This window comes from Telopea speciosissima, chromosome 6 (genome assembly GCF_018873765.1).
Source record: "Telopea speciosissima isolate NSW1024214 ecotype Mountain lineage chromosome 6, Tspe_v1, whole genome shotgun sequence".
NCBI classification, from domain to species: Eukaryota; Viridiplantae; Streptophyta; class Magnoliopsida; order Proteales; family Proteaceae; genus Telopea; species Telopea speciosissima.
The window spans coordinates 53,413,570-53,425,219 of NC_057921.1; the positions used below are offsets into that span (position 1 = coordinate 53,413,570).

At 37.9% G+C, this 11,650-nt stretch overlaps 1 protein-coding gene across 1 annotated transcript; it reads right to left on the reverse strand.

Moving 5' to 3' along the window:
- Window positions 1–13: 13 nt before the first annotated feature.
- Window positions 14–3,672, reverse strand: LOC122663933 (ent-kaurenoic acid oxidase 2-like). The gene is made up of 8 exons (XM_043859604.1): window positions 3,404–3,672; window positions 1,549–2,029; window positions 1,174–1,443; window positions 999–1,088; window positions 826–904; window positions 629–735; window positions 393–514; window positions 14–173 (listed from the first exon to the last, which is right to left on the reverse strand). The coding sequence occupies exons 1-8, from the start codon at window positions 3,634–3,636 to the stop codon at window positions 68–70; spliced, it is 1,488 nt and encodes a 495-aa protein (XP_043715539.1). The 5' UTR covers window positions 3,637–3,672; the 3' UTR covers window positions 14–67.
- Between the last annotated feature and the right edge of the window lie 7,978 nt (window positions 3,673–11,650).

Consider the following 11,650-nt stretch of genomic DNA (forward strand, 5'->3'; position numbering starts at 1 on the left):
TCTACAGCTTATTTATTTATGGAAAAAAGTAAAACTATATTGATGTGCTGGTGTAATGTCTCTCGCTTTAGCTGGCTGGTGATGAGACCTTCTTGATTCTTGCTAGGCAATTGTCCACGGGCCTTGTATGAGGTAAGTACCTCAGTGAACATCCTGGGTTTTTCTGTTCAAGCCTGCACATGGACAATTTAGGTTAAATAGTTATTTATGTTTTTGTGGTGATGGATTTGTATATAGCCTTAGAATGTGTGTAGATAAATGCTTTTTTTTAAAAAAAATCCTTTTTTCCTTGATAAAAAAACAATCTCAATATTGCTCCAATAGGTTTATTTAAAGTAATAATTAAATGGTAGATACAGTTAAAGAAGAAACAGAAAGGGAAGTTCACTCACTGATAGTTGAGGAGAAAATGGTGGAGAAAAATCATTATCTCTAGTTTGGCAAGATCATTTCCAGGGCACAGCCTGGCTCCTGCTCCAAAGGGAAGGAAAGTTCCTGGCTTTGGAATGTAATTCTGTGGAGTAGCATATTACATATCAGACAAAACAGTTCATAGGCATGGCCACCTGCATACATCTTTGATTCATATTGAGATTAACAGAAACAAAAACAAATACATATCACTTACATCCCATCTGGATGGATTGAAGTCCTTCGGATTTGGGTAAATTTCAGGATCGAGATTAACAGTTCTGAACCAGACCAAAACTTTCCATCCCTTGGGTATATGGTAACCTGAAAAGCAGACAGTTCTTTTTCAATGAACTACCAGCTATCATGAAAAGTAATGATCAAATAGAAACTGAATATAGAACAGAAACTAACCACTCAGATTGAGATCCTTTCTGGCCTCTCGGAAAACCATTAGTGAGATATTAATGATACGCAGAGTTTCATCGACCACCTGAAAAACCAAACCTCATTGTTATTGTTTAAATTTAAAATATTAAATCAACTTGTGAAGATCAGAAAATTGAAGCCTTCCACAGAGTACCTACCTTTGAAAGATAATCCATCTGTCTAAGTTCCCTAAGTGTCAATCCATCCTGGCCAGGTGGTCTATTCTTTTTGACCTCGTCTTGCTCTGCCTGAAACATTTCAGAAAGTTCAGTTGACCAGCAACAGAGGGGATCGACTCTCCAGAGTTACTATACCAAGAACTATAAATTTTACCTTGGCTTTTTTGAAGATTTCTGGGTTTTGTTGTAGGAAGAGAGTCGCCCACATCGTGATGTGACCGGAAGATTCATGGCCAGCATTCAAGTACATGAGAAGAACATCAATGATCTCCTCATCACTCAATTCTCTACCCTTTTCATCTTTCACGTCCAGAAGATTATCCATCATGTCTTTCCTCTTGGCAGGTGTAGCAATACCAGCAGCTCTCCTCGTCCTTCTTTCAGTCACAGCAGCCTGGAAAGCAGCTACCAGATTTTTCCGGGCCTGAGAACAAGAGAACCCTTATCAATCCAACAACATAAACAATAAATTGAACTGTGTGAAATCAGAATATTGTCACCACTAGTAAAGAAGCTTGTAAGGCCTCACCTTGAATGCTCTATGAAATGCGAATCCGGGTAAGTTGATGGCCATGGCTCTGACTCCATAGTTGAGAGTTGTATATTCCTTCTCCAGAGCTTTCAGTACTTGTTCATCCTCAGTACTGAGGAAAATGTACATGATGATCCTGAAAGTGAACCTCCTGAGCTCTGTCAAGAACTCAATTTCACCCATACCAGACCATTTATCCAGTGTGGATATCGCAGTTTCTTCGATAAACTTCATGTAAACTGTTAATGCTTCATGGCCATTGACCGGAGCTGCAGTTAGTTTCCGGAGACGCCTATGCTCTTCGTCAGATATGCCAATGAAGGATTTCTTCCCAATCAGTTCCATAGTGGATTTAGGCCAACCAGCCCCAAAATTTTCATCATCCATCAGCACCTGCTTTGCAGGTTCAGGTGCTGTAACCAGGATACATGGGCTTCCAAACATGTATGCTTTGTAAACTCCGCGTGATCGACCAAATCTGCATTTTTCAATGGGAAACCATCAAAGTTTTGATCAGAATGAAAATCTCCCAATATCAATATGAATCAATATGAAGTGCGGTTGTTGAGCTCTAAGAGCTCTCTCTTCCTAGGATTGAAGGTTGAAAGTTGAAACATTAGGCTGGATACAGTGTTGGGTCTTATTGGGCTTCTGGATGATAGCCATCTATTTGCATGGGCCCAACCCAAAATCAAAATCAAAGCCAAAAGGAGAAGGGGGGGGGGGGGGGATTTCACCCATATTTTTATCTGCTCCATTTCCTTAAGTTCCTCTAATAGAGGGAAGGGGGGAGGGGGGGGGGTATACCATTGGACCCCACCTGGGTAGTGTGTTCTTGCAGGGGTAGGATGGTCATTTCTGCCTCCTCTATTAGAGAAACTTGGGGAAATGGACCTGCCCAGGAAATGAAGCAGATAAAGGTCCGATTTCACCCATACCAGACCAAAAGAAAAAGAGGACGGGCGAACCAGATAGGACTAATGGTTAGAATCGGAGTAAAAAAATAAACCGGAGTTATGGCCAACCATGATTTAATTAAGTTAAACAAACAAGCACAAAAGAAAAGGACCCAACCCAAAGTGGGTCAAATCTAATCAAATCAATTCAACTGAACCAATCGAACTGGGTTGAATCAAACCCATCACTTTATGGATTTAACAATTCCAACACTAATAAATCATTGTTGGATATAAACTACAGAATGATTTGTTTTTCTTTCTTCCCCCTTCATTATTGATGGATTGTGCCTTCACTTTAAGATTAGTGGAAAACCCACAACACAGGGTAATACAAAAAAACATTCTTAGGTACTACAAAATAGTCTTCATAGATCAATAAAATAATGAGACACGTAGCATACATGCAATGGAATAGAGGAGCCATCTACTAATCTACTTGCTATTTGGAGAGAGAGAGAGAGAGAGAGAGAGAGAGAGTTACACTCTTCCAATAGGAAGGGATCATGCTTACAGACAGTCTATGAAGCAATTCAAAGGTAAGGCACAAACCACAAAAAAAAAACAGGGGAAAAGGAATAAAAAATGGCATTGAAAATGACAAAAGAACTGTGTCTCTGCTTCTTTTGTAACTCTAACCTTGGAACTCTACCTTTGGCAAAGTAATTCCTCAAAAAAACTATAATCCATAAACACTGTTCTGATAGATATATCATTCCTTGGACTTATCTTTATCTAGATGTCTTCCACATTCATACTTATCTCAAACTTCTCAATAATTTCAAAAGGAAACAGTAAACACAATGAAGAATTATATCAAAGAAAACAGTAGATACCACAGTGACACACAGAACTATAAAGTTAAGAAAGATGAGAGACAGGAAGAGATTACTGACTTCTGGTAATAGCTTGAGAAGAAGGAATCAGGATCACTGGACTTGAAAGCTCTGAGGAAAGTCCACATATTGCCAATCAAAGGCCAACCCAGATCACCTGGAGGGAGATTAAACCTTTTCTCACCCAATTTGGATTCATATAACCAGGCATTTACATTCTTGAGCAACCCACAAAACCCAACTAACCCACCAAACAGAACTGTCAAACCCACCCAAAGTAACCCACTCTCCATCTTTTCTCTCCTTTGGCTTCTCAAGTTTGCAAATTTCAGAACTTAGCTGCTCACAGGCTTCTTGCTTACTTCCCCCTGCCTGCAGCTATATTTATAGTTAGAGTCAGAGAGAGAGAGAAAGAGAAAGAGAGAGAGAGAGAGAAGGAGAGACAGAGGTGAAATCTGGAGATTTGAATCTTTGCTTAGTTGTTAAAAAAATCTGAAATGGAAACATATTTCAGGGATAGTGAGGTTGTGGTAATTTCTAATTAGGAGTGGAGGGAAATGATCCACAACTCACTTGTGTAGTTACAATTGAACTGTTAACGGTTGGATAAGAATCTGAATGGCATTTTATGTAATTAAATAGGGTAAGGGGAATCTAATTACTTCTAATCTGACGGTTGAAGGATAATAAGCTATTTTAATCAGCTTTTTTTAAATTACTTTTATTGGGTAAAAAGCTGGCCGACCTAGTAATTTTAGTAGGCTTGTCCTTTTCTTAAAAAGCCTTTTATTCCCTAATGTGGAGAATAATAATAATTAATAATAATAAAGGAAAAACCTAAGCTGTCTCTCTTCTTACCAAAAAAACAAAAACCTTCCCTATACTCTCTTCTTACCAGCTGAAATTAAAACCTTATATTCTCTCTCTCTCCGGTGATGTTTTCATGTATATCATAAATAAAAAAAAAAGCCAAAAACGTTCAGGTGCAATGTACAACATAATGTTGGTGAAAAATAATTTGGGAAAGAGATCTCAATTTGGAAACTATGCAACAACTGAGCTTTCTTGGATAAAAATCAGTTTTAATATGACGATTCTTGGTTTCATATCATTTGATTAATAGATTTGAGTATAAAAAAAATTTCGGCAAGAGATCGCTTTGGTTGTTTAACCCCTGCACTAGTGCGGGATCAATGAGAGCACTTATAAGGGCATGTGGGATTTTTTTTATTTCATAGGATCAAGTGGGATAGTAATTATATGTGCTCCTATGTCTTGGTGCAATCAGACATCATTTTTTTTTCCAAAATTTTTTGCATTTTATTTTCAATAAATCTCCATCCAATACCGTCCCATCCAATCAAGCAAGGCTGGTAATAATAAGTTTTTTTTTTTTTTTTTGGATAAAAGTGAGAATAAGTTGTTCCATCCTATGTGGCACACAAGAGACAAATTCATCTTAGATCAAACAAAATCCATTATTGAGGTTAACTTTATGAGTCTGGATACGAGGACGGTCCTTCGGATCCACGCCCACCCACCTAGAATCCTGAGGACCCCCTATGGGTCCTTTGGATTCCAGGTGGGTGGGTAGTGTCCCTAGTGGGGCCCCAAGGACCTTCCTCGAGCCACACTCTTAACTTTATCACTATCCCAAATATCCCAAGTTTTATGGTTTATACGCAAACAACTTTGCCTTTGGTGCTAATCTCGGTGTAACAACCGTGGTTATACCAAGCAAAACCCTTTTATTTTTAATATGCCAATGACAAGTTTCAGCATATTTCTGACATTTTGAAGAGATCCTATAGGTTATATGGTTACGATAATCCAATGAACAAGTTTTTCAAGGGTTGGCACATTTTGTATGGTGATAGTACATAAACTCAATGAATGAATGAATGAATAGATAGTACAAGGGCTACCTAATGCGTGAACAAAAATTCCTTGACCGCAGTTTTTGGATGGACGAGAGAGGGTGTTATCGACTTCATCCAATAGGAAGCTAGATGTTTTAGGAATCTAGGATGGTGGTTGAACCCTTCTCACGCGGTATGAAATATTTATGGTAACACATTGGAAGAATTTGGCGTTTCTTTTCAAAGGAATGATAATGAATTTTTCTATCAAAAACAGTCATACAATTTAATTTATTTTGGTAATGACAACACATCATACAAATTGAAGCATAAAGAATACAAGAAGAAAGGAAAGTGAGCTAGCTTGAGTTTCCAAAGATGTGTCAATGATTTGATCTCATTAAGGATATGAAAAATAAATATTCCATAATGATAACTTAATAAGGAAACACTAATGAAAAAGACCAGTTTTTTTTTTTTTTTTTTTGTAAAAGAAAAGGCCAGTTCATACTTTGGAATTTGGAACTCTATTTTGGGTATGTCTTGGTTTGATTAGTAAGAGGTTAAGCTGTTCTTTTTCTTTTTTTCTTTCTTTTTATTTAGTAGAAGATTAAGGTGTTCATACGACTCTATTAAAACTCTGCACTTCCCTTTTATGAATCTATCGGTATGAGTTATATTAGTTAAATGTTACCAAAAAAAAGTTATATTAGTTAAGAATTTAACAGAAACTTCCTTTTGCAAATTTTATTCCGTGTAAAACATTGATTTAATTTGGTAGCCGAAGTTATAGCAAGTAAGAGTCCATCAAGATTTCCTTTTTTCCCGCAAGATTTTCACCAAGAATTTTTAGATTGGCAAATCTAGAGAATATGTCTGGACTAGCCCCACTTTTTGTTACACGGAAAGGCCATTTGGCAATTTTGATCATATGGATTTCCAGAATAGTCTAAATTAGCACATGCAAAATTTCAAATTCAGATTTAATTAAATACCTTCCTATGTTTGGTATACATCTTGTATTTTCAATTGTCCCTTAAAAAAAAAAAAAAATTTTTTTTATTAGTTTTTTAGTTGAAACTTTTTGTTTTTGGTGCTAGGCATCACATGGGGACAGACAAGGAGACAGTGGGGGCCAGGTAGAGACCCACAAGAGGCTAGATAAGGATCCACAAAGGGACACCAAGAGACTAACTAGGCCACACTTATTACTACACTACTATACTATGACTACTATTTCAAGAAATATGGGGGGTAGGAGGGTTGAACTCTCGATTTTTCCTAGACTTATACTAGACTCAACTGTCTAACCACATGACATTAGTTGAAACTTAGGCTGCGTTTGGTAACGTTCTTCGTCAAAAACATGTATTTTTTACCAGAAACGTTTTTTTGCTGTTCATGGCTTGGAATAATATTTTTTGTATGTAATTGACCATTTGGTAAATCCGTTCTAGAACAGTTCTGGAACAACCATGGCATTTGGTAAAAACTGTTCTTACCCTTCAATCTCTTCCTATCCATCCCCAACGGTGCGAAGATTACTTATCTTTAAAACTTGAACCTTTACTAATAAAGGCCAAATCTGTATAGTGATCTTGAAATCAGATTCATAATAGGAAGTTAATAATCCTTACAAAATTGAGTTTTGTCAACAAACAAATAATAATCCTAAGTCCAATTTCTGAGCAATAGAACTGGAAGAAACTTGGTAAAAATACAGAACACACTTTTAGTTAGGAATCATTCAATAGCAGCCAAGCATAAAATTAGCTATTTTGCAAAGAAAAATCTAACAAAATAATAAAAAATGGAAGAGACATCAAAAGAAAACTTGTGGAATATCTTATTCGCTTATCGCTAGATTAACATGTATATTTGTCTATTATAGAAAGAAAAGAAAACCGCATCAAGGAAAAGAAACAACAGATTATCAGAGAATATAATCAAACCATAAAAATACATGATAACAGAATCAGAAGACAAAGATTGACCAGAAGGTCAGAGAAAGGGGGGGGGGGGGGAGGAAGAGAGCACAAACTAACGTTTTTTGAGTTATTGCCATACAGGTCTCCAGGTCCATTCAAACGTCAGAGCAAAAGAAAAAGAAAAAAAAAACAATGGGAAATGGAAATAGAAGGCTACCCAAAAGCTAATCGACGAGAAACTCGGTTGCTTCGACAAAATCACGGATTGACGTTAGTTCATCTAAGATGATAGGATCTAGACCAGTGAAGGGGTTTGTAAAACCTCGTCTTTGTTGGAGGCAGAGGAGAAGAATGATAGAGGAAGATAGGGAAATAGAAGGAAGGAGGAAGAGAAGGTACCTATATGGTTGGAGGACGAAGACTATCTTGACGAATTGTAGCAGAACCAGGAGGACGGTGGTGGTGTTTGGCGATAGAGTCAAGATGCAGAGGACTTCTTTCGTTATGGTCAAGCTTCGTGAGGTAGTGAGAGTTGGGGATGATGGCGGCTGTCGAGGAAGACGATCTTGGAGGAATGTGAAATGTGGGAACTCATCCAATTTTTGTGCCCTAAAAAGTTGCAGGAAGACCTCCGGTGAAGACCTCTCCTATGGTGATGGTTCTTTCATATAGTTCAACCTATCAAGCCTCGAGCCTTTTGATCGCAATTATGTGCCTTAAGTTGTTCTACGGAACAACAAAACAAGTCTGAGGTGTTTCGTCCAGGTTGTTCTACAGACCAAAAAGGCATCCGGTTCGTTTTTGGGAACAAAAAAATGAACAAACTTTCTAACGGCATTTGCCCATCTTTATGTTCTGCAAAACGTTACCAAATGCAACCTTAATATATAAGAAAAGAATCTTACAGTCTACCTAGTCACAAAATTTCAACTTTATTTTATTTACCATATGACAAATATTTAAGTTGGTCTACATGAAACTTCTAGACTTGCCATATTAGAAAAAGTTCTTCATTTTATTTTAGTTTACCCTTTGGGAAGAAGGCCAACTAAATATATTGACCAAGTTATATCAAGTCTAATGGCTCTTTAGAAGGATCTAGAACTCCAATTGATCGAAGTTGTCATTTTTTCTAAGATCGAGTTTTCCTGAAGCAACGGTGAAGGGCCCATCCCTTGTGAAATAAAATATCCCATCCATATATATGCCTGCACGTGCTCTCATTGGTCCCCCATGTTGGTGTAGGGGCTACACAACCAAATAGCGATCTCTTGTCCATATAATATATTAGTATTATAATGTATTAATATACTATAATATATTTGTACCCAAATATGGTTTCAACTCTAACATCGGTTCTTATGTTGGATCTAGAATTAGACTGAGTCCCGCCTCAATTTTGTTCCCTAGTTTAGGATTGTAACCAAATTCTATTCCGTTGGATTCTGGTTATTTGGTTTGGATCCAATTCCAGTTCCAATATGACACCCTTAAAATAATGGCCCCCATGTTACTTCGGGACATATCAGTTTCATCATTGTCTAGTCTGCTCTAGGGTGAAAAATGAGCCGTTTACAAAATACTCCTCTTTGACTAAGAGTGTGGAACAGTTATAAGTCAAAGAAGTGATCCTCAAACGCTCAAGTCGTCGGGGTGAGCAAAAACTCCCCAGCACTTTGCTCAGGGGTACCAATGTAAAAATGAGGTATAATAATATCAAAAATATGCACTCGTCGGCTAAACATTGTTGAAATCATTTAACGAAACTGGAAAATGAAAACACGCGCTCCTCAAATAAAGGTTGTTGACATCGAGTAAAATGGGGATGGGGATGAAAAGAAGACTCCTTGTCTACTAAACCTTTTGCAAAATGGCCCAAAGGCCTATTGGAGAAGTCCACTTGACTACTCGAAGTTTTTTAAAATATTAAAATTATTGAAATCAGGGGAAAATTCTCCTTGACTTTTTGGGACCTTTTACCTAGTCTTCTTGACTCACTAGGGAACAAAACATTGATAAAACTTCTAGGGTATATGAAAGGGGTTGGACCTAAGAATCCACATTCCACAAGGGAAGAAAACATCGGCAACTCCACAGGGGAATTATTGTGTGGGAATACTTACCTAAGGAACCCTCTTAGCTCCACTAAGGGTGATTGGTGAGGTCAGCTTAGGCCACTGCTTCACTAGGGAACTTGACGATGTTGGATCCATGTCGCCGCTCCATTAGGGATGTATTGGTGATTGACTTAATGTTGTCAATCCACTGGGGATGAAAGGAATTCAAAGGGAATGACCCTAGTACTCTTTTTAGTAGGCCATTATCAGTTTCATTTTCGTTCTTGATGACTTCTCATTAGGCCCTATGATTTGGGCTCTTTGCAAGGATTCCAAATGGAGGGCCCTCATTGGAGAAACTCACTCCTTTTCGTTTGGGGCTATATTTCTCATAATTTGATTTTTTTACTCTCTGAGCTTTCAGTGAGTAAAGAGCCCTGTTCAGCCTTTTGGATCACAATTTTTGTTTATTTTCCTCTTTTCTTAGAAAAAAATTCCTCATAGAGTGAGGGCCAACAAAAAGTCGTGCTTGGCGCGTAGGTCAAGTGCTCACTTGTTGAACGCTTGGTCACGGGTTCAAGGGCTGGAATAGCCTATCTGGAAATAGGGGTAAGGCCGCGTACATTTGACCCTCCTCAGACCCTGCTTAACTTGGGAGCCTTGTGCACTAGGTACTACCTTTTAGTGAGGGCCGACAAGCAACATTTTAGGTCGTCTCGCAATGAAAGGTTGCTGACATCGATGATATATCAGACGTCACACGACCGACTCTGGCAAAACGGCATTTTGACCATTTAGGGGCCATTTCGTGTCAACCTGTGCAAAACTCCTTTTCTTCTCCAAGCTTAAAACCCAAAAACTAAAAGGTTTTGGGGCATCTTTCTCTGTAGCTCTTCATGCTTCAAGTCTTCTGAGCTTTTGGAATTCCAAAACTCGTAGGATTTTCAATTGAACACGTTTTAGACAAGCTTGGAGGCTATAAAACCTCTATTCCATTTCTTCTCCATCTTCATTTTCACTCTTCCAAAACCCTAGGAACTCTAAAATTTGATTTTTTTTTGCTTTAGTGACAATCATGGCTCAAGGCGAAACATCCTCTGGTTGAGAGGGATCTCACACCAAAGAGGCCTAAACCATGGGATCTCCATCCGAGAGCTAGAACCGATCGAAGTGAACCCCATGCATGAGGAGTAGAGTGATGAGGAGTACAGACCATATGATTGAGCTAAGTGGTATCACTGTTCTACCCCTAAGAATACTGCAGAGCACATTTGCAACCACATCTAGTAGGGATAGGTAAATCCCTTCTCCATATTCGAGTGATCCATACAAAATATCATTGTTTTTTCTAAACAAAAAAAATTGGGGTTTTCTTTTTTGTCACTATGCCTGGTGAAGTATAACATTTCACTATTTGACACATGGTAGTCATGGGTTAATTCATGTGATAAATATCTCATTGGTACAATTTTTAGCTTAAAATGAGTAGAGGAAGTAGCTAAAATTACAAAAGATGTCATTTTTGTATTTTATAGTCATCTCTAGTTGATGTCATTTTTGTAATTTTACTAAAACTTTGAATAAGAGTTTGAGCAACTTTTTTTGCTTACTTTGGACTAAAATTTGGCCATTGACATGTATGTGGAATCCTCTATCACATGGACTAACCCATTACTGCAAGTGAAAAAAATAGTGAAACATTGTACTTCACTAGATATAGTGACGCCCAGAAAGACCCAAAATTTTATACAGTGCAAACAAGTTGCGCTATTGCAACGGTGCAACCTGTTGGTTGTCGGTTCAAAACTTGAAAACCACTTCTCTTGCAAAGCAAAGGAGTAAGGTTGCGTACATTTGCCCTCCGTCCCTGTAGTAGCAGCCAACGGGGGATTTGTGCATTGACACGCTCTTTTTTTATAGTTCACTAGGTATAGTGACGCCTAGAAGGAGCCAAAATTTTATATAGTGCAAAAAAGAATTTACAATCTATTATATTTACATCTCCCCCTGCATCCTCCTCAATAGTATGAAAGATCAATGAGCTCTATAAAATGATAGAAGAAAAAACTCTTAGCTTGGGCTAAGAAGTAAAAACTTTCCAAACAAAACAGTATAAGTTAGGACATTTTTTCAACCTCATCTCCATTTGACCTTTCCACCAAAGTCCAAAAGAAATAAGAAATCTGAAATCTAATATTTCTTTAACAGTTACAATCATGTACCGTAGTGACACTGAACAATACAAGAATGGTGGATCCAGAGCCCATAGGTGAATGCCACACCTACTAACGACAGACAAACACCAACATCTAATCAATCAATTCTGACTCTGTAAGTGAATGAAGAGTTTCCCCGACAAACAAAAGAAGCTAAATAGAAAAGCGATGGAGAATGAGATGATCATCTATCGTGGAGGGGGAGGGGGGGAAGATATGTTTACACTTTTCAGTGTTGAAAAGAGAT

Excerpts from the sequence above, each read along its gene's own strand:
- LOC122663933 (XM_043859604.1), bottom strand. The coding sequence starts at position 3,636 with ATGGAGAGTGGGTTACTTTGGGTGGGTTTGACAGTTCTGTTTGGTGGG. Across the intron at positions 736-825 it reads AAAGGATCTCAATCTGAGTG|GTTACCATATACCCAAGGGA; the intron begins GTTAGTTTCTGT and ends TCTGCTTTTCAG. Across the intron at positions 515-628 it reads TCAATCCATCCAGATGGGAT|AATTACATTCCAAAGCCAGG; the intron begins GTAAGTGATATG and ends GCTACTCCACAG.